At 42.0% G+C, this 23,544-nt stretch overlaps 2 protein-coding genes across 9 annotated transcripts in view; one reads left to right on the plus strand and one right to left on the minus strand.

Moving 5' to 3' along the window:
• SLC1A7 (solute carrier family 1 member 7) overlaps nucleotides 1-3,570 on the plus strand; it is a 62,362-nt gene extending 58,792 nt beyond the window's left edge. For all 8 annotated transcript variants that reach the window (XM_058175150.1, XM_058175148.1, XM_058175147.1 and 5 more), the window contains one exon: nucleotides 132-3,570. In XM_058175150.1, the coding sequence (XP_058031133.1) occupies nucleotides 132-368 (237 nt within the window). In that variant the 3' untranslated portion in view covers nucleotides 369-3,570. The remainder of the gene's footprint in view (nucleotides 1-131) is intronic.
• Nucleotides 3,571-15,577: 12,007 nt separating this feature from the next.
• The window catches only part of PODN (podocan), a 35,406-nt gene continuing 27,439 nt past the window's right edge, over nucleotides 15,578-23,544 (minus strand). Inside the window, exons 9-10 of the mRNA XM_058177640.1 lie at nucleotides 19,285-19,433; nucleotides 15,578-17,945 (exon numbers count right to left, since the gene is read on the minus strand). Of these exons, the coding sequence (XP_058033623.1) occupies nucleotides 17,795-17,945; nucleotides 19,285-19,433 (300 nt within the window). The 3' untranslated portion in view covers nucleotides 15,578-17,794. The remainder of the gene's footprint in view (nucleotides 17,946-19,284; nucleotides 19,434-23,544) is intronic.

Raw genomic sequence — 23,544 nt, forward strand, 5'->3', positions numbered from 1 at the left:
GTGCCTTGGTGCTTCCAGCATGAATGTGATGCAATCTATAATTTTGTATGCTAAAATGAAATATAAGTATAGAAAAGTGTTCTAGAATAATGAAGAGTAGTAATAGTATGAACCCCTTGTTCTGTTGATAGGTGCCTTTGATTGGAGAAACAAAACCTGTTAGTATCCACAAAATCATTGCTTTTCAGAAGAATGGCTGTCTGAAGTCCATGAATAAAATGCGTGGACCCAAAGCAGTTAAAACAACACTGCATCACTTACCTATTCAAATGGAACAAGAAGAGGATCAGTCAGAATGTTACACAGAGAAATCCAACAATAAAGACCATTGTACTATTGAAATCAATGAATTGGAAACAAATGTGTAATGTACAGTTAATCCTAAAAGTATCTGAAAACAAAAGAATATCCTGTAAATGAAGTTGGGACATGGCCTGCTTCTTCAATGGCAAGGCATGAAATGACTGTTATTCCTGAACTGAGGTTATAAGATAGCTGTGGACACCTGTGAAGACAGAAGGCTTCATGGAAGATGGGTTCCATTGGTTGGTTGGGTTAGTAGAAAGGAATTAATCACTGGACAAATGTTGTTTACTTTGGGAAAACAGATATGGTGATGTTTTTAAGAAGAAACCTTCTGATCCATTGAAATGATTTCTACTAAATCACCCTGTCTCCATTTTTCTAATCAAAATTAATATACCAGAAATTCATTAATGTTCTATTCTTAGTTTAAAAATGTATTACTAACTAATTAATGGATTTAAGCTAAATTGTGGATGGGATCAAAGTCCTGCTTACTGAGCCCGAATTATGTGAAATAAAGTATTGTTATTAATCTGCTGATTTGGATACACTGTGATCATAAGCAGTGGTTAGTTTAAAATGGAAATGAGTCTGCTTTCCCTACAGTTGCAAAGATGAAAGTGGAGAGAGCAGTGCAGTGGCCTTGAGAGGTCATTGAACTACTGTTTGGTGTTACGTGCAACCTGGTTAAAATTGTTAACAAATTGTTCTTGTTTGCAGCTTCATTCTGCATTCTTCAATGTTCTGAGTGAACACTGTTGTAGCTTTCTGGTTGTAGTCCAAAGTACTGGTTTTAATTTATAACACCGTATATGGTTTGACACCTAAGTATCTTTGGGACTGCCTCCTTCAACCACGTGAGACCTGTCTGTTCCAGAAGAAACTGTTAATACTGTTAATCCCCAATACCACTTTGGGAGGGGAGGGAAACTGAGGCCCAGAGGTGTTGTTTCTCTATGATGGCCCCTGTTATATAGAATGGCCTTCCTGAAGACAAGATTGGCTCGATCAATAAAAGTCTTCTAGAAGCTAGTTAAAATCTAGAAGCTGGTTAAAATTGGGAGACTTGGGATGAATTGTGATAGAACTGGAGTTCTTATGTAATTCTAATTTTAATGTAACTTAAATTTAATTTTAAGTTACTGTGGAAGTTTTAGTGTTGCATTTTACACTTGTAATGAATCAGGGGTGGGTTCTACTTACCTTTGCTACTGGTTCGCATCATGCCCCTGTGCACGCGCTCCCTTCGCTCATGCGTGTGCTTGCTCTTCTCCGCATGCGCAGAAGCTTCTGCGCATGTGCAGAAGAGTTTTGATGATGTTTGGGTCAGTGGGCGGAGCCTCCCGCCGGTTTTACTACTGCTTCTATAGAACCAGTCCGAACCGGGGGCAACCCACCACTGTTACGAATGCTCCAAGAGTTTCTTGACGTGGCACTATATAAATTTAAGGAATGAATGAATAGACCAATGTAATCTTTATATCCACCACCACATGAATTTCAAATAGTCAATTTCTATTTTCTAATAGTAATTTAGATGGCCTTTTGACTATGATGGTAGCAACATATAATGATCACGTATAGAAATTCCATTGTATATTAAAGGTTCTCAGAGCCCTTTCATTTTTATTTTGTATTATTTGGAGAGATAAACTGCAACTAATACTGTTTGTTACATATTATTTTCTAAGGTTTAAAATGTACATATTATAATAGTATATTTTTGAACCAAGATATATTACGTTTTGTTTAATGAGGTGATAGAGAAGGAGTTTTTTTATTTTTAAGATCCCTAAAAATAAAGTATCAACCCCCATTCTAAACTTTCCCTATCATATTAGCCTCCCAAGTACTTCCTTCTCTTTTCCATCTCCTTTTCTTCCACCTCTAACTTGGTAAAATCCACAGTGACCAAATTAGTGTTTTTCAACTGTGGCAAGTTTAAGATGTACAGGTATGGGATGGTGGCTGGCGAATTCTGGGATTTGAAGTCCACACATCTTAAAATTGCCACGGTTGGGGAAAAAAACCTGGTTTAATTATAAAAATCCCTAACCAAAATAACTGGTGCTAAAAAAGGCTATACAGTGTTCTGTAATTTATATAGCTTTTATGAGTGATAGTTTGGGTCCAAATCTCTTGTGGTCTGAGTGTTCTCTTAAACAAAAGTTAGAATTTAGCATATGCAATTGTGGCACAATTTCATTGTAATGATATATTCAGATTAATAATGTTCCTATAATTGCTGTCTGTAAATGCAAATGATTGCACTTGCTCCCTCCCCCACCCCATACACATACAAACATGCTATGTAAGGTATCTTGGATGACTTTCTTCAGAGCCAGTTCAAATCTTCAACTCTACAGTCGTGTGCTTTTAATTTGGCAACGGCTTCCATTTGCACCTTTCTTACAGCCCATTAGATGGAAATGGGCTAGATGGAATTAGTGCTTTTATAGCTTTAATACTTGGGCTAGAAGTTTTAATTTCTCACAAAAAAGAGTAACGTTGAAGTCTCAGCTCATCTGAAAGTCCAAATATTGTCATTCGTGACACAAAAATATTGGGATAACAAAATAGAGGAATATGGTGTTTATCACCAGTGCTGTTTGCAAGGGAAAATAAAATAGCATGCAATCAGTTTAGATTTTGGCAGCCGTGGCTTATTCCCCCTTAGGACAAAGTATATCTGCCAATTTTTTAACTTGTTTCTTATATATTTATATATTTTAAACATGCCTTTCCTTTGGCAGAAGTGTCCAAAGCAGATTTTTTTTTCTTTTACCTTTGGACACCCTAGACGCAATATAGCTCTATGGAATCATCAGCAGTGGCCTTCACTAGGTTGGCAATGACCAGGGGGGTGGAGATTCTGGGGCTGTATATCTCCCATAAGGCAAACTTGTAAAGAAATTGTCATTTTGTGCTCTGTTCAAGGAAATCTGGCTCCTTCTACAGCTGGAAACAATTCTCTTTTTCAGTGCCTGTCATGGAAGAAGGGTTTTTGTGAAGTTTTAGCTTACGAGTCCTTGTGTGACCTCTTTCACTCTCTCTTCTTCAGTGCTCTATCTTTTATGTTTTGAATGTTTGTTTCCACTGATCGTTTATTGTTCTTGCAAATATTTTTAAATGGGAATTTGCTTGTTCTCTTTCTTTTACTCTCTTTCTTGTATCCTTTGCATCATAAAATAGTTTCTAGTGATTCTAAATGAACCTTGTATATTAAAATTGCTTCCAGCAAAAGTGTTTTTTAATAAATGTCATTGTGGAAAAAAAAAGATTGTCTGTGTACTATTACACTAAACTTTTCCTTTTTAAAAAAAACACACCTATTTAACAACTTTCTATTTTACCATAAAAGGTAAAATCTCCTTCGAATAGACCTAACTCCTGGTGAATTAATGAACACATCCATGTAGTTTTCTTGGCAAAAATATGGGAGGATTATATTTTGTAGAGATTATATTCTGAGAAGATTATCTCCTCACAAATTATAACATTCTTTTAATAGATATTTGGGGGATTCAGAATTCAAATCTGCATTTGAATGTGAACATATTCACAAATTTAATTTTATATGCTCTTGACATTTTCTCGTCAAAATTTTAATTTTGACTGCATTTCTCAACTCCTTTGTTGGATATAAAATCTGGTAAACTGACAAATACAGGACCACTTTCTACATTTGTGCCATATGCAGGTTGGTGTTAGATATGAGAAAACGCTTTCTAATCAGAACCATTACATTCCAACAATAATAAATAGCTAAATATTGAATACCTCTACATATTGCCGATCATGTGAAGTCAAATATTACACATAAAATTAGTTTTCTGAAAGTAGGACTATGCAGACTGAAGATTCATGTATTTTAATGGCTGAAAAATCTTAGTAACATCAAGCTTGGATTTTGCAAACCCAAACAGTAGAATTAAATTCCCCAATTACATACTGAAAGTAATATTCCTCCACCTGAATTCCACACAGCCCTTTGTCTTGCTAACCCCATGCAAAGTTAGGGTGTGGACAGTGAAGCATTGGAGTTCTTGGGCATTCTTGAATGCTGATTAGCATCAAAGAATGCAGTCTTCCTTGGATAGAGCAAAGCAGATGTTATATATTTGTTTGTTACATTTCTGAATTGCCCCACTCCCTCAAAGAAGGTCTCTGGGCACTGCACAACAAAATGTCAAAATATGAAAACAATATATAAAATTAAAATATTCAAATTAAAATTTTGAAATTATTGTTTTAGAGGGAGGCAGCAATAATTAAACCCCTAACTAATAAACTAATTTTTATTAGTTAAAAATAATTTAAAACGTGAAGGGAGGGCTCTCAGGGCACCAACCAGCCTCACAAGTTGCAGGCTCTTTTCGACTCCCCGTATGAGACATTATTATTAACGTAGGTGGGGATTGGAATTGTATTAAGCAACTGTTCCTTTATTCTCCCATTTGTCAAGTTGCTTGACTACCAGGTTTAACCCCTGACATCTGATTGTTCTCCTCCAATGAAAAATAGTGTGCTGTTAATGTTGATGTTATCTATTCAATTGTGCCGGACTCTTGGCAATTCTATGGGCCAGGTCTCTCCTTATCTTCTATTCTTGCAATACTTCTTGGAAAAATAGTGTATTGAATTGCAATAAGCATTGGAAAGATATACTTGTATCTATGTTAAAAAACTAGAACAGTTAGTGACCTCTCCCCATTGTTTTTTTTTCTGTAGGATTTGGGGATTTTTTTGAGATTAATTGTTGGGAGGGAATATAGAGGGAAAAATGGTAGAGGAAGTTCCAAGTCTAAGCAACTTGAGATATTACCATTAACTGATATCGTAAATCCTACCTTCGGTACTTTGGAGTTCACACTATGCTACTACTTACATTCCTCCTTGTCCCTTGAAAATAGGTACAAAGATTTTATTCCTAAAATTGAGAACATTGACTTGGAGGTGAAAACATGTTCTATTCCAATTTTTCAGTCATCTAGGAGAACAGTATATTTTTCTTCATCTTTCCATTTGAACGTTACTCTAGCAGTTGATCTAGGGTTTTTTTTTAACCAGATTTTTGGCTAAGACATATGTTTTTAACACACATTGTGAAATTTCAAGAACAAAGGATTGGCAAAAGTTGAATTAGAATACTGGACTAAAAGAAGTTTGATTCATTCAAATTGCGGTGGAATGATGTTCCCCAAATGTTTAGTTACCACCTCTCATCTAAATACTATGACTAGAACACAAAATACGAGCTGGACGGATACGACCTAACAGATGACCCTTACTCTGTCAAAGACCTTGGAGTACTCATCTCAAATGATCTAAGTGCCAGAGCTCACTGTAACAGCATTGCTAAAAAAAGCATTAAGAGTTGTTAACCTAATCTTGTGTAGTTTCTTCTCCGGTAATATTGAACTGAAAACTAGGGCATACAAAACTTTTGCCAGACCAATTCTTGAATACAGCTCATCTGTCTGGAACCCACACTGCATATCGGACATTAATACAATTGAATGAGTCCAGAGATATTTCACAAGAAGAGTCCTCCACTCCTCTGCTCGCAACAAAATACCTTATGCCACCAGACTCGAAATTTTGGGCTTAGACAAATTAGAACGTCGCTGTCTTTGGTCTGACATAAGCATAGTACATAAAATCATCTGCTACAATGTCCTACCAGCCAATGAATACTTCAGCTTCAACCAAAACAATACAAGAGCACACAATAGATACAAACTCATGGTAAACCGATCCAAACTAGACTGCAGAAAATACGACTTCAGTAACAGAGTTGTCAATGCCTGGAATGCACTACCTGACTCTGTGGTTTTTTCCCCCGAACCCCCAAAACTTAACCTTAGACTGTCTACTGTAGACTTCATATTCTTTACATATATTTATAATTATGTTTACACTTTTATCTGTCATAAAATACATGCTTGACAAAATTAAATAAATAAATAAAAATAAAAATAAAATCATCACCTTCATCATCATCCTTCCTCCACTGTTCTCCCTCCCTCCTTCAATTTTATTAAAACATTCCTGTGGGTAGCTTGATCCAGGCAATAATAACCATCATGTTTCTTAAATTTCTTTATAATTAGCACTGCATCAGCTGTTTTGTTGTCATAATTTCATATTCAGTGGAATTGCAAACTAATATATGCTATGATGAACTGCTTGAATTAAGCCTCGGGACAACATTTGCCTAATAAAGTATTATCATTAGGTGTTCTAGGTCAATAAAAATGACTGCTGTATGTTACAGTTTTGTAAAATTGATAGTGAAGAATTGCAGAAATCAAGAAAAAGATTGCATTAATTCGTAATTAAGACCAAGTATACTTCTGTTAGCCACAAGCTTGGAAAAATATTTTATCTTATCAGCACAACTTCTTACCAAGTATAGCTGGCTATTATCTTTCATTTCATATAGAGCAGGGGTCTCCAACCTTGGCAACTTTAAGCCTGACGGACTTCAACTCCCAGAATTCCCAGCCAGCTTTGCTATAGAAGATACATATTCTGCTTCCTCTGGGGGAACACTTTGAATCTAGAATGAATTATTAAAATTCTATCATTGCAATTTGTAAATAACTTTTGAAATGTTCTTATTTTAAAAAGTTGACCTGCAGACTAAGAGTTATCAGACTGTCTTTGAATGATTATGATGTATTATTCTTGATTGTTTTCGGGGGAAGTTAGGAATTGATGATTGTAGGGGTATAATTAAGTTGGGACGAAAATTTTTTAGCATATGTTTGTTTTATTTTTAACTATACCTTGTGCTCGTTCCGGGAAGTCGGGGGGGGAGGGGGGCTGTGAAGGGAGGGGGGAGGGGAGGTGGGCGGAAAGGGAGGGAAAAAATTTTCTGTAAAACTTTTTGAATAAAAAAAAAAAGTTGACCTGCAATACTGAACAATAATGTTATAAAAACCACTATATTTTTTACTGAGCAATTGAAAATTAAGTGAATATTCAAATAACCAACATTTCCCACCCATCTGTTTACTGGCATAACGTCCAGACTATAATTTGTGCATAAAAAGCTTCACCAAAATTCTGTGTGGCTGAACTGATATGTTGCATAATTAGCACATTTCCATATATGAATGCATTTCCTAATAACTAAATATATTCCTTTGGAGATTTTACAGCAGGGTGATCAGTTAGACTATGCGAAATAAATGAATATTTTTTCTTATAAAATCATAGTATTCATAATGGCTGAGGGGGAAAAATAGAACATTTTTATTGGGACATATGAACCAGTGGTGGGTTTCAAAAATTTTTTACTACCGGTTCTGTGGGTGTGGCTTGGTGGGTGTGGCTTGGTGGGTGTGGCAGGGGAAGGATTGTGTAAAATCTCCATTCCCTTCCCACTGCAGTGGAAAGTTACTGCAAAATCCCCATTTCCTCCCAATCAGCTGGGACTCAAGAGGCAAAGAATAGATGGGGGTGGAGGCAGTCAGAATTTTTACTACTGGTTCTCCAAACTACTCAAAATTTCTGCTACTGGTTCTCCAGAACTGGTCAGAACCTGCTGAAACCCATCTCTGATGTGAACTTTTACAAAATCAAGAAAAATAGGGGAAGGTACAAGTTCTCCATCTGATTTTTCCCCTCCCAAGATATGAGGACAAAAACCATATTCCTAGAGTTCTTTTAATTCGTTTATAAAATATAGAATTTTTTTACTAATCATAGTAGAGTGGTATTATATATGCCATTCCTAGTTTTATATAGGAGGCAGTGTAAGAATATCACCACTGAACTCCCAATAACAACAAATATAGCAATACTAAATTATGCATTTTACATCTAAAGTATCCAATTTCAGGTGTTGATAACCTTTAGGTTGTTTCCAGAGGTGGGTTTCAGCAGGTTCTGACCAGTTCTGAAGAACCGGTACGGAAATTTTGAGTAATTTGGAGAACCGGTAGTAAAAATTCTGACCCCACCCTCATCTATTCTCTGCCTCCCAAGTCCAAGCTGATTTTTTTTTTGTTTACATTTATATCCCGCCCTTCTCCGAAGACTCAGGGCGGCTTACAGTGTATAAGCCAAGCTGATTGGGAGAAAATGGGGATTTTTGCAGTAACCTTCCCCTGGAGTGGGGTGGGAATGGAGATTTTACAGTATCTTTCCCTTGCCATGCCCACCAAGCCATGCCCACCAAGCCATGTCACACCCACCAAGCCACACCCACAGAACCGGTAGTAAAAAAATTTGAAACCCACCACTGGTTGTTTCACAGTATGTAGTCCTAGTGGAGGAGAAGGAAGATTGACGCAAATGTCTGGTTATTTTAGATAATGTTTTGATTTGGATAAAGCTAACCAAATAGAGACAAATTATTTTATTCAATTGTAAGATTGTTTGCAATTGGATTTCTTTGTCCCCATATATTTAAGTTTCTAAGAAATACATGACTGAAATCTTACTAATGGATGTAATTTTAATATATGATGCATGCTCCGTTGGAGATATAAATCTGTGACAAAGGGAATTGCAACTTTTAAATTACTCATTAGATATAAAACAGGTCCCTGAAAAATACTGGTTTGGCAGCATTATTTTACAAATCACCCCAGATTTCAAGAGGAAACTTTGGGCTGGAAAATATCAAACTATCCCCACGAATTATTGCAATGTATGGTAAATAATTAAAAGATGTAATTTTCCCATAACAGAAGTTCTTACTTTTGTAAAATCTGTCTAAAACCTTCTCACCCCAGTTCCTGTCCTTGGTGGAATTACAGCTGGATTTATATTGCGCAATAATGCAATTGTTTGGAGAATGCGAACAGGATGTAAATGGCTATCATGATCTTAAGATTTCTTGGCAAGTTTGGTTGGCATAGATATTTATCAGGTGTTTTCCCTACTGATCTACAGTTAGAAACTGGATTGCAACTGCTCAGCTTCTGCCAAGTTCTTTGCTAGGCCTCAGCAAAAGCAGAGCTATTCCCCTAATAAGGGGAGTGCATAGTTAAAAGCTGTTTACAAATGAGAGGAACTTAATAAAAAGCTATTTAAAAAAAACCACTATGGAAGTATGTGCAGAAACTTCACATAATGTTATGAGTGATTGCTGGTGTTTTGCAGCAGGAACTTTCCCTCTATGAGAGAGATAGGTGGTTAAGAAGTCTGATATATAAATAAAACTGGATTTCCAGATGTAGCCAGAGAACTACTTTTAGATAGCTCCAGTTAGTCAGCAGGTAAGAAAGAGCAATCTAATAGGACTAGCAAAGCATGGCTGATAGAATGACCAGGTAGTGCCAGGGAAGAGAAGGACCTTAACATCTTTCCCTTCATAATAACCTAAGATTTTAGACCAAGTTTCCCCCCACCCCGCCCCACCGATTTTAAAGAACTGTATTAATATAGTGACCAGATTTTAACATTGGTAAAGTGGGACACCATTGACCGGGAGGGGGCAGGGGGGTTCTAAATTTTTTACTACCGGTTCTGTGGGTGTGGCTTGTTTGGTGGGTGTGGCTTGGTGGTCATGTGACTGGGTGGGTGTGGCCAACTTGATGTCACTCACATCAAAGGTTAGGGTGCCTGGCCTCTCCTCGCCTCTATTTGTATCCATCCATCTTCTATCTGTCTGTGTCTGTGTGTGTGTGTCTGTCTGTCTGTCTGTCTATCTATCTATCTATCTAATGTCTGTCTATGAATCATCTATCTATCTATCTATCTATCTATCTATCTATCTATCTATCTATCTATCATCTATCTTTCTATCTATCTTTCTATCTATTATCTATCATCTATCTATCTTTCTATCTTTCTCTTTCTATTATCTATCTATCTATCGATCAATCTATCCATCTATCTATCATCTATCTTTCTATCTATCTTTCTATTATTATTATTATTATTATTTATTCGATTTTTATACCGCCCTTCTCCCGAAGGACTCAGGGTGGTGTACAGCCAAAGGTAAAACAAACAGTGCAATATACAATTAAAATACGAATTAAAAAACTTATTACATAATTGGCCTAAAAACTTTAAAACATATAAAACTAAAAACCCATTAAAAATTAATAATAAAAATTTAAAACCAATAAAATTTAAGCCAGCCTTGCGCATATAAATAAATGTGTTTTCAATTCACGGCGGAAGGTCCGAAGGTCAGGTATTTGGCGTAAACCCGGGGGAAGTTCGTTCCAGAGGGTAGGAGCCCCCACAGAGAAGGATCTTTCCCTGGGGGCTGCCAGGCGACATTGCTTGGCGGACGGCACCCTGAGAAGTCCCTCTCTGTGTGAGCGTACGGGTCGGTGGGAGGCATGAGGTAACAGCAGGCGGTCCCGTAAGTACCCAGGCCCTAAGCCATGGAGCGCTTTAAAGGTAGTAACCAAAACCTTAAAGTGCACCCGAAAGACCACAGGTAGCCAGTGCAGTCTGCGCAGGAGTGGTGTTACACGGGAGCTACATGAAGCTCCCTCTATCACCCGCGCAGCTGCATTCTGGACTAACTGAAGCCTCCGGGTGCACCTCAAAGGGAGCTCCATGTAGAGAGCATTACAATAATCCAAGTGGGAGGTAACAAGAGCATGAGTGACTGTGCACAAGGCATCCCGATCAAGGAAGGGGCGCAACTGCCGAACCAGGCGAACCTGGTGGAAGGCCCTCCTGGAGACGGCCGTCAAATGATCTTCAAACGACAGCCGTTCATCCAGGAGAACACCCAAGTTGCGCACCCTATCCTTTGGGGCCAATAACTCGCCTCCAACAGTCAGCTGCGGCTGCAGCTGACTGAATCGGGGTGCCAGCATCCACAGCCACTCCGTCTTGGAGGGATTAAGCTTGAGCCTGTTCCTCCCCATCCAGACCCGTACGGCTTCCAAACACCGGGACAGCACTTCAACAGCTTCGTTGGGGTGGCCTGGGGTGGAAAAGTACAGCTGAGTATCATCAGCGTACAGCTGGTATCTCACCCCAAAGCCACTGATGATCTCACCCAACGGCTTCATATAAATGTTGAACAGAAGGGGCGAGAGAATTGACCCCTGTGGCACCCCATAAGTGAGACACCTCGCGGCCGACCTCTGCCTCCCTGTCAACACCGTCTGCGACCGATAGGGAGATAGGAGGAGAACCACCGATAAACAGTGCCTCCCACTCTCAATCCCCCCAACCGGCGCAGCAAGATACCATGGTCGATGGTATCAAAAGCCGCTGAGAGGTCTAATAGGACCAGGGCAGAGGAATAACCCCTGTCCCTGGCCCTCCAGAGATCATCCACCAACACGACCAAAGCTGTCTCCGTGCTGTATCCGGGTCTAGATAGACAGCTTCATCCAGGTATTGGGGTAGCTGCCGCACCACAGCACTCTCTACAACCTTCGCAACAAAGCGAAGGTTGGAGACCGGACGATAATTACCCAAAATAGCTGGGTCCAGGGAGGGCTTCTTGAGGAGGGGTCTCACCACCGCCTCTTTCAAGGCGGCAGGGAAAACCCCTTCCAACAAAGAAGCGTTGATAATCCCCTAGAGCCAGCCTCGTGTCACCTCCTGAGTGGCCAGCACCAACCAGGAAGGACATGGGTCCAGTAAACATGTGGTGGTGTGGAGCCTCCCCAACAACCTGTCCACATCCTCGGGAGTCACAAGATCAAACTCATCCCAAACAGACTCAACAAGACGTGCCTCCTCCCTCTCGCTTGGATCATCCCAATTTCGGTCCAGACCATCCCGGAGCTGAGCAATTTTATTGTATAGATAACCACTAAACTCCTCGGCACGTCCCTGCAAAGGGTCATCCCGCACCTCCTGATGAAGGAGAGAGCGGGTCACCCGAAACAGGGCGGCCGGGCGGTTATCTGCCAATGCAATGAGGGTGGAAGCGTAGGAACGCCTCGCCTCCCTCATTGCCACTAGGTAGGTCCTAGAACTAGTGGCAATCAGCTTCGGAACTAGTGTCCGATCAGCTTCAGAACGACTGGACCTCCAAGTACTCTCTAGGCGTCTTCTCCGGCATTTCATCTCCCTCAGCCCCTCGGAGAACCAAGGGGCCGGACGAGATCTGCGCCGGGTTAGAGGCCGCAAAGGCACGACACGGTCCAAGGCCCCAGCCGTGGCCTGTTCCCAGGCCACAACTAGTTCCTCAGCCGAGCCGTGGGCCAGATCCTCAGGGAATGGCCCAAGTTCTGTCAGGAACCTCTCAGGGTCCATCAGGCGCCTGGGATGGAACCAACGTATAGGTTCCATCTCCCTGCGATGGTGGGTGGCGGTTCGGAAGTCCAGGCGAAGGAGAAAATGATCTGACCATGACATCGGTTCTGTTACTAAGTCATCTAATTCCAGATCATTTAGCCACTGTCCAGAGATATAAATTAGATCCAGCGTGCCTCCTCCCATGTGCGTAGGGCCATCATTTACTCGAATCAGGTCCAAGGCCGTCATGGAAGCCTGGAACTCCCGAGCTGCAGTCGATGACAAGCCAGTCGATGGCAGGTTGAAATCCCCCATGACTATAAGTCTGGGGGTCTTAACCGCCACACTGGCAAGTACCTCCAACAGCTCGGGCAGGGCTGTGGTCATGTACCAAGGAGCCAGGTACGCGATCAACAAACCCAACTGATTCCTATGGCCCCACCTCACATAGAGGGATTCACAGCCGGCAATCTGAGGAACAGTGGCCTCCCTCGGCTCTAGATCTTCCTTAATGACAACCGCCACCCCCCCCACCCCTACCTTGGGCCCTCGGTTGATGAAATGCTCGGAAACCCGGAGGGCACAGCTCAACAAGGGGAACCCCCCCACTCTGGACCCAACCAGGTCTCCGTAATGCCCATAAGGTCCGCGGACTCCCCCTATATATCATCTATCATCTATCCATCTATCTATCTTTCTATCTTTCTATTATCTATCTATCTATCTATCTATCTATCTATCTATCTATCTATCTATCTATCATATGTCTGCCTAACAATCATCTATCTATCTCTCTTTCTGTCATCTATCCATCCATCTTCTTTGTCTGTATCTATCTTTCTATCATCTATCTATCCATCCATCCATCCATCTTCTGTCTGTCTGTCGGTCTCTCTCTCTCTCTCTAATCTGTCAAATTTGTCATCTGTCAATCTTATCATCTGTCAGTATCTGTCTGTCAGTCAGTCTGTCAGTCTGTCTACCAATCCTTCCTTCCACCCACCCACCCACCCACCCATCCATCCATCCATCATCCATCTTCTGGTAGCCTTAAAGCTAAATACATGTATATGTATGTGATCCCAAGAGTTGGCCCTGCCTACAGGTATCTCTCTCTCGAAACTTCTCCTTAAATCTGAACTGCCTAACTATGCTTGATGGTCCCTTTACAGCAGCGCCCAGTTCTCCCCGCCCCACCCCGCCCCGCCAAATGCAAAGTCCTTCCTTGTTCCACAAGTTGACGACGACCAAAAAACAAAACAAAACCCAAGAACGTGCTGACGTTGTTGCAGTCTAATAAACTTTTTGCGGCTTTGCCTCCCTTCCCTTCTACAGCACAGTGATCAAAGGCGGCGTAAGACAAGCGTGGCCACCCTCAACCCTCCCCTCCCAAAAAAAAGATCTCTCTCTCCATTTGCTCAGAGTGAGACGCTGCCTCCCTTCTGCCGGCTCCTTCCTCTTGCAAGAGGGGGACTCTCCAGGTTGCCCTCCTCCCTCCATCCCTCCATCCCTCTTCCCTTGGCTCCAGGTTGCTTCCTCGAGGAACGTGCCTTTTCCCTGGGCAGAGTTGGCTTTGCAGAGCCGGCCTCCGGGCGAGCCTTCCGGAGGGTTCAGCTGGAGTGGCTGGAATGGGGGGCGGCCGGAGAAACAGTCCTGACGTGCTCCCCACCTGCCCTGGCAGGGACGGGGACTTCACACGCATCCTGCCTGCCCTTCCCCTCCTTTCTTCCAACTCCTCGCCGCTCCCTTGGAAGGAATCTCCTGTCTTGGGGGCTCCTCTGCCTCCCTGCCTGCCCCAGGTTTGCCAAGGCAGCGTCGGAAGAGGCAAAGTGGAGCCCAAATTGACCACATGAAAACTCTGCCTCCTGGTCAGCCAAGGACCCTCGCTCGCTCTCGCTCTCCTGGGTGGGGGGAGATTCGGCTCTGCCTAAAATGAACGGATGCCGCAAAATGCACCCTCACCTCTTTGGCGCCTCCGCAGGAAGTCTCAATCGGGACTTTTTCATAACGCCCCAGGACGCGGGACAAATTTTAAAAAAACGGGACTGTCCTGCCAAAAGCGGGACGTCTGGTCACTATAGTATTAAGGATGATACTGTGAGTGCAGAAAGCAGGATTATGAAATAACAAGCCACTCTGGAGCTGTTGGTGCCACAATCTTGCATTAGTATATGAAAATTTAGAAAAAGCTGGGCCTTCCTAATTAACACATTACCTTTCTTTTTCTTTGTGGATAAGAGTAAGTAGCCACTCTAACTGCTAGTATTTTGCAACATGAACTAACGTTTAAAAATCCTAATATTTTCTATGAATAATACAAAGCACAAAGTGATCTTCTTCCTGACATTTTGTATTTCCAAGGAAAAGGAATTCAGAAATGCAATTGTGTTTATAATAAGGTATTATGACTTGTGTTATATAGACATATCTGACTTTTTTCTATGGTAAACCGAATTAGAGTTTTGTGTTTGCAATGTCTATTTACCTAGAAAAAATAGGCTTTGGAAAGTAAATCATTTCTGTCAATCCACATATACACCTTTTCTCATCTCTCTTTAAAACTATGATAGGCCCACCATAACTCAAAAACTAGAAGAAATTATGGAAGTTTTCATACAATTTTATTACCTGCAGAGAAAGTTGAATGCATATTTTTGACTAATGGGATTTGTAAGGGCTGAAGATGGCAAGATAAAGATTCAGAGCAGAGAAAGCCTTTGTATTACATTGGTCAGTTCCATTATCTCATGGTTGAGGGAAAAGCAATTAATAATCAACTAACAGGAAACAATTGGAAACAAGTCAAAAGTTGGGTTTGCAGCAAGTGATTTCTCTGCACATATATGGATTCTTTGCTTGCAATAAAACAATATATCTAGCACTGTCTAAACTTCTGTCAGCAAATTCTTGAATATGAGGCCAAGCTTCTAGAAAAACAGTGATTAATAGCCACGTCAGGCCCAAAATCTCATACAAATATTGTTCAAATTTAGTACATCAAGTCAAATCTAATACTTGATGAATTTCAGATTCATATGTCCTTAGCAAAGAACCTCACACACACAGATACAAAATAAATTTGACAAATCACTCCAAGGCAAACATATACTTTAATTTTCACAAACAGAATAAGTTGGTATTTTAAGTCTTCAGGTAGAGTTATATTTCTGGCTTTGGGAATGGGGATAAATTAAAAAAAATGGGATCCAGCCATAATAGAATTTCTTTTTTAAAAATCCAAATATATACATACTGAGCAAGTGGCTGTGTTGACCATGGTGCCACTTAAGGGTTGAGACTTACCGTCTTACATGGATGAGTATACCTGTTTGAGGACATGCATTGACTCAGTAACCTTGGATTGGGCCTTTAACTCTACAGAGTCTACCTTTTATTAACAAGTAAAAATGGGGAGAGGTGGGGTTTTTTTTAAGTAAACAAAAGCCAGCTTTTGTAAATTCTCACAACATCACAATGATCCAAGAAACACTTCCAAAAAAAAAGTAGTACAAGTAATAAGACTAGAGGAGGGTCACCCACTGCTCTGATATTAGCAAACTGTCTTGGCTGAGCTTGGCAAAGGATTAGAAAGACTGAATACTTTCATAAGATTTGTTGCATTTCCTCTTAAGTGCTTTGTATCTTTATGGACCATCAAGACGAATCAGACTGAGACAGATAGACTGTCCAAAGAGACATTCCATTTTGCTGAATTAGTTCCCGATGAATATGAAATCAAAATGTTATTTATGTAATCATTGCCATTTATCCTACCCTAGAATTTATTTGGCCATTTGCTCACTGGTGACTTAGAGCATTTTATTAATGATTTGTTGCTCCAGCAATGCTATAAATCTGTAGGGAGGAAATAGTTTATTTCACTTTTATCACAATCCATACTATCAGTGGCTACCATTCAAAATACAATCTGCAAAACAAGAGTTTCAAGTTGCAGATAGGAGTCAGACACTTGAAAGTTGACCATGCTAGTAATTTGTTTAAATTTTATAAAGCCAGATCTACTCAGTGACTCAGAGTGAATAATACTTTGAAATGCAGATAGCCAAAGTAACTCATATATTTAACTATTTTACAGCTAAAGCAATGATCAATGTGGCTCTCCGGATGACAATGAATTGCAATTTCTATTGCCTTAACGAAGGTGGCAGATGGTAAGTCATACAGTATTTTAATTTAGCAGTATAGGGAGGTCCACTGGTTGTCTCTTCTGAAGTTCGGTCATTGATACGATTCTTTAAAAATGTTCTAGAGACTTTCTAAACAGGGATAGCATTTTTCATCCTGGGAGGCCACAATGAGATGGTGATGTCACCAGATTTTTCAGAGGAATGAGAAATTATTTTTCCTATAAGAATGGAGGAGAATTTATACCTATATTGTGCAGGACTGATGAGAGGGTGCAGTGAGATTAATTCTCTGTTATCACCAATTTCATTTCATTGTTTGCTGCTTTTACAGGAGAACATCCATGCTAAGACATCCTCCATTCCAATATACAGGTAATTATTCAGATGGGAAAAAAAACACACACTTTGTCTTCCTGTCAAGTAAATATGATATATCTGAGCCACAAGATCCAGAACCTATCAGTGTGGAATCAGCCTATGACAGTGATGGCAAACCTTTTAGACACCGAGTGCCCAAACTGAAAGGACTGTGTGTGTGCACATGGACATGCGTGGACATGTGCAGACATGTGCGGACATGCACATGCATGCGCACACATCATGGACATGCACGCATTTGCAGCAGAGACCCGAAGACCAGCTGGCCACCAGGAGGCAGGGCATCCCAACACTGTCAGCGTGGCAAGAGGTAAGATCTTTTTTCATTCGTGAGCTTCTGTTTCATCGTTTGCAGGAAAACAGAAGCTCACGAAAGAAACGCCACCGAGATCTGACCTGGGGCGATGGTGCACGTGCCAGCAGAGAGGGCTCTGCATGCCACCTATGGCATGATGGTTCACCATCAGGGGCCTATGGTATGAGGTACTTTAAAGCCATAATGGATGTGATACTGCTGGCCAATGCAGATATACTATCCTTATCCCTTGTTCATCTGTGGTGTTACCAATTATAATGATGCAGACTTGTGAACTATACGTTTGTTTGCTAACTTAGCCATTCATGGGATGAGGCCATAAAGAGCTTTGTTTTTGTCACAGATGCGTGGGTTGAGTAAATGAGATAATTTATGTGTGTCCTTAGAAAAGCATTTAACTTAATCTTCTGCTATGTGATACGCTTGGGTCAGCAAAGATTTGTTTTCAGGTAAACGCCACTTCCCATTAGTCCTCCTCCTCCATTTCCTCCTCTGAGTGATCCTCATTTTTCAAGGGGTCACTGAATTCAAAATTTCCTTCAATGTCCAGCACTTGCAGATGCTTCAGTCTTTGGAAGGTGCTCTCTTTCACAGCACTGAATGCAATTTTGTTAAACCTTGAAATTTAAAGGAAAGAAAATGAATAGAATTACTTCCCAATACTTTATTACAATGTCCTTCCTATAGTTATAGTTGTCCTATAAACTCTATACTAAGAGGAGGATAGCACAAAACGGCTTTTAGTAAAGAGAAATGAGGTTAGTCTGTTTCTCTCCCTTTTCTGCTCCCACATCAGTTTTTGGGTTTCATCTCCACCCATTCTACCTCTCTTCATTCTTACAACTGATGTCTTACAATTTCAGGAGTTTTCTATGTGCATAAACAAAATCTAGATCGGGGTAGTCAACCTTTTTTATACCTACCGCCCACTTTTGTATCTCTGTTAGTAGTAAAATTTTCTAACCGCCCACCGGTTCCACAGTAATGAGCCGTGTATCATTGTCTGCGCATGCCTCTCGCACATCGTGGATTGGGTTTGGGGTGGGGGACGCCGGCTACCAGCTCTGCTTGTCTGTTACAGCTGGGTGGTGTGGGGGGAGATGCGCGAGCTATTCTGGGACGAGGCTCTTTTGTTTGCAGTCACACTATAGCGCCATTTAGTTTCACTTACGTAACATGAACTAAACTTATGCGCGGGTGATACAAATAGTATATTTTCAGAAATTTAAATTTTCACGGGGAATTTTATGAAAACCTAATGAAAATGTTTTTAAATAATGCTATGAATTTTTTTAAAAAGTCAATTAAATTAAAAAAAAAGGAAAGTGCTTCAGTATCGGACAAAACCCCTACTGTCCACCATGAAAGCTGGAATGCCCACTAGTGGGCGGTAGGGACCAGGTTGACTACCACTGATCTAGATACAGATAGTTCTCAGCTTATGATCACAATTGAGCCCAAAATGTCAGTTGCTAAATGAACATTTGTGAAGTGAATTTTGTCCCATTTTATGATCTTTCTTAACAGAGTTGTTAAATAAATCTGACTTCCCCTTTGGTTTTGTTTGTCAGAAAGTTGCAAAAGGTGACCATATGATCCCAGAACACTGCAACTGTCATAAATATGAGTCAGTTGCCAAGCATCTGAATTTTGATCATGGTACCACAGGAATTTTTCACAATGCTATGAAAAACAGTCATAAGTCACTTTTTTTCAGTGAAGTTGTAACTTCAAATGGTCACTAAATGAACTGTTGTAAGTTGAGGACTACCTATTCTGTATCTGACAAGCATTTATAAGCACAACGAATGGACAGTTTCTTGTCCATAAACAATTAGTGCACATAATGAAACATGCTTGAAGTACAGCGTAGAGACATACATAAAGGAAAAGCTATTTTTTACATTTGTGAAACCATTAATATTTTTTGTGAGACTCTTTTTCGTGGCTATACACCTGAGATAAATTCCCTTGATATTGGGGGTGGAATCAAAGGCATCTTCTGGCACAGTGCTGATCTTGTTGCTCTGGAGATACAGATGTTCTAGAGTTTCTGGTAAACCAGATGGAATCAAAGTCAGATGATTGGCAGCCATGTCCAGTATCTGGAAAAAGATCCAAAGAGAACAATTTAAATGATTAACAAAATTTATTCTGATTTACTTGAAAAGAGTAAATTACTATAAATCCCACATCCTATAATTCACTCAGATCTGTATTTTGTAGGTGCTAGGTTTGCTCCACACACCGGTGGGATACCCACAATACTGTAAACATCAGTGCCCAATAGCAGAGTGCAAGCTCTCATCTCTTCCCAGCAAATCCAACATTATTACTTTTGTCACTATATTTTTCATCCTCTCTCCTTCACAGTCACACAGACAGACCATCGCTTTTGATGTTCTACATTCATTTGTCTGTTGTGTAGTGTTAGGTTTAACTTCCTTTTGTTCATTCACTTCTTTCATTCTGGTCAGCTAACATATTAGCAAGAGGAATCCCAGTTCTTTGACAGATATATTGAAACACAGCTACGGAAATGAGCTGAAACTGAGTGCAAGGTGAGCTGTACCTTTCCCTTCCTTTGGGGTTGTCTTTGACTTCTGTTTTCTGCCTTTTGGTTTTGCTTGCTGTAGATTTATTCTGGTGAACTGAATGGCAATAGCATAATGTTTGGTGTTACAGATTCTGCCCATATAAACAGGACAGAGGGAGCTCATTGATTACAGCTTCTGATTGCTTACTGTCACTGCTTAATTGTTCATGGTTCGTGACTGTAATTCAATATTCTATATACTTTCATACAACTATAAAAGAATTAAACATCTCATACTAGGTGAAACTGTTAAGTTTGGGTATTGACGAGGCAGGAGACCAGGTTAGTGACAACAGCTCTTTAATATAGTGTGACCCAGCAAAACTCTGGAGAAAAACCTCTCCTTATATACACTTCAGCCTGAGGCTGCATCCAATCAGAAACGAGATATTTCCCGCCTAAAACTCCCGCCAAAACTTACAGTAATACATTACACTCCTTCCCTCCCAGAAGGCACTTTGCCAATATTTGCATATTACTTCTCTACGTAGTCCTGCAGGTACGTGGGGCGTCTCCTGACTCTCCCGGACCTGCGCAGTTCACTTTCTGGAGTTGAGTCGAGCTTGCCGGAGGGACTTTTCGTTCCTCTGAGCTCCTCCTCCCGGCCATCCGGCCCTGGATTATTCGCCGGCTCGGACCTGCTGTCCTCTAGAGGGACCGGAGGGTGTCGCTGGACCTCGCCTGACTCAGATAAGTCTCTGTTTGGTTCTTTGCTTACGCTTTCTGTTTGTTCTTGGCTCCAGTCAGCTGTGGGGTTAATTAAATCATAGTCAGGGCTGTTCTCGCCTAATTCTGCCTTATCGCTCAATCTGTTTCTTAATTGATCTATGTGGCGCCTCCAGATTCTGCCATCGTCTAGTTCCACTAGATAAGATTTGGAGCCCGTTTGTCTATGACTATCCCCTCTTCCATTTAGGGCCGTCGCTGTAATTATGTGCCCACACTGAGTCTCCTATGTTTAACTCTCGGATTCTATCTGGTTTTGTTTTGAACCCGTCCTGTACGTAGTTGGTGTAGCCGGTCTAGCGGGCACCGTAGCTTCCGCCCATTAATAGCTCGGCTGGGCTGCGGCGGTGGCCACACAGGGGTCCTGTGTTGGACGGTTAGGAATCGTCGATTTGTGCCTGCCAATCGCCGGGCCGCTTCGTGATAGCGCTTCTTTCGCACCGACAAAACGTTCAGCAAGGCCGTTCGACGCAGGGTGGAACGGCGCTGAGAGGGCATGTCGGATGCCCTCTTCAGCCAGGTACCCTTCAAATAATGCTGCGGTGAACTGTGGGCCGTTATCGGACACGAGGGTGTCCGGTAGCCCGTGCGTGGCGAAAAGGTGTTTTAGTGCTGAGATGACAGCTCCCGCGGTTGTGGATTTCATTAGGATGATCTCCAGCCATTTGGAGAATGCATCCACCACAATTAGAAATGTTTGGCCGTGGAAGGGCGGCAAAATCAATGTGTATGCGGGACCAAGGGCCTTGGGGTTTCTCCCACTCCAAAACTGGGGCCGTGGGTGGTAGTGGTCTGGATTCCTGACACACTTGGCATCGGCCAACCCTGTCACTGATTTCCCTGTCCATTAGGGGCCACCAGACATAGCTCCTAGCCAAACCCTTCATCCTCACAACTCCTGGGTGACCCTCATGCAGGAGTTCCAGAACTTTTTTCCTCAGTTTCTCTGGGACTACCACCCTATCCCCCCAGAGCAGGCACCCCTTGTACAGACAATTCCCTTTTTCTTTACAAATTCCTTAAACGCCCGTAAGCGGCCATCCCTTGAACCCAACTGATTACAGTCCTTAAAACAACGTCCGGTAGGAGGCCCGAGCCACTTCCTGCGATGTGACTGGCCCCGAGTCCAAGAGTCAATTAGTAGAACGGTGTGCCCGGGTGGGGTCCTCGATTTCCCTGGCAATGGGCATCTGCCCAATGCGCCCCCATGCCCCAGCTCCTTTCCAGGCCGATGCTGCAGCTTGTAGGAGTATGCGGTCAAAAAAATAGTCCATCTGGTCAGTCTAGGTGAGAGTGCTACTGGCGTTGGGCGGTCGCCAGCCAGTAACCCCAATAGCGGTCTGTGATCAGTGACAATTTCAAATCTCGCCAAAAACGATTCGTGAAATTTTTCACCCTGACACTATTGCGAGAGCCTCCTATCTAGCTGGCTGTAATTCCTCTCAGCCGGGGACATCGCTCGTGAATAGAACGCTATAGGGGCTTCAGTGCCGTTTGGGAGTCTGTGGCTAAGTACAGCTCCTACTCCATAGGGGACGCATCACAAACCAATACTAACGGCAGTCTGTTGTTGTATTGTATTAACAGGCTATCGCTTGATAGCAAACTTTTACTGCCTCAAATGCCCTATTCTCTGACTTCCCCACGACCAAGCAGTGTTTTTCCAAGCAATTTATGCAGCGGTTCAGCAACGGTTGCCTTGTCTTTTAAAAACACGGCGTAAAGTTTACCAGACCCAGGAAAGCCTGGAGTTCTGTCTTGTTTTTGGGTGCTGGGGCTCTCTTTATCGCTTGACTTTGCTCTCAGTGGGTGAATCCTTTTGTCTATTCTATAGCCCAAAATTCAACAGATTCGACCCCTATCTGACACTTGCTTGCTTTGACTTTTAATCCTGCCGACCTAAAAATGGCCAAAACTTTCCTTAATCGCTTTCCCAGTTCTCTTAAATCTTCCCCTGATACCAACACATCATCAAAATAGGGTACGACTCCCGGTAACCCTTGTAGGAGCCGCTCCATCAAATTTTGAATAGCCCGGGCCCCACTCACCCCGAACTGTAACCGGGTGCACTTAAAGGCACCCCGGTGCGTTACAATGGTCTGGGCCTCAGCTGTGCTAGCATCTACGGGTAGCTGTTGGTACGCTTGTGCCAAGTCTAATTTGGCGAAAACTTGTCCGTGCCCTAGTGAGTGCAATAAGTGTTGCACTACTGGAACTGGGTAGGCGCTCTTTTGCAATGCTTTGTTCAAGGTAGCCTTGTAATCAGCGCAAATCCTTATGGACCCGTCTGGTTTTATAGGGTGACGATTGGCGTCTCCCATTTGGCATGGTCAACTGGCACTAGTATCCCTGGCTGACTAATTTATCTAACTCTTTGTCGATTTTAGGTTTGAGTGCAAAGGAACCCTCCTTGCCTTTAACCTAATGGGAGCTATTTGGGGTCTAAATTGAAGGAGATAGGGGTCCCCTTGTACTTGCCTAAACGGTCCTCGAATCGTCTGCGAATTCCTCCAGTAGGGCGTTTTGCAGGTTGCATCCGCTCCGTGGACGCCAGTCACCCCATTCCCAACGCCGGAACCAGTCTAGCCCCAGCAAGCTTGGCAAGGTTCCTCGACTAACGTGATGGGCAGGGTCTTTTCGTATGTCCCGTACTTGACCTCGACGGTCGTTGTCCCTCGAACAGGGATGCGGTTGCCCTGGTAATCCTGCACCCGGGCCGTTGTTTCTGTAGCTTGCGCTTTGCGATGTCGGCAAGGCTTTCACAAAAGTGTCCCAGGACATGATTGTGATAGCTGATCCTGTGTCTACTTCCAGTCGGCACGGCACGCCTTCAATTGTCGGGTTTGTGAAGATCTTTTCTTGATGCGGGTAGCTGCGTGGTCTATGGTAACAGT

The sequence above is a fragment of the Ahaetulla prasina genome, chromosome 3 (assembly GCF_028640845.1).
Source record: "Ahaetulla prasina isolate Xishuangbanna chromosome 3, ASM2864084v1, whole genome shotgun sequence".
Classification (NCBI taxonomy): domain Eukaryota; kingdom Metazoa; phylum Chordata; class Lepidosauria; order Squamata; family Colubridae; genus Ahaetulla; species Ahaetulla prasina.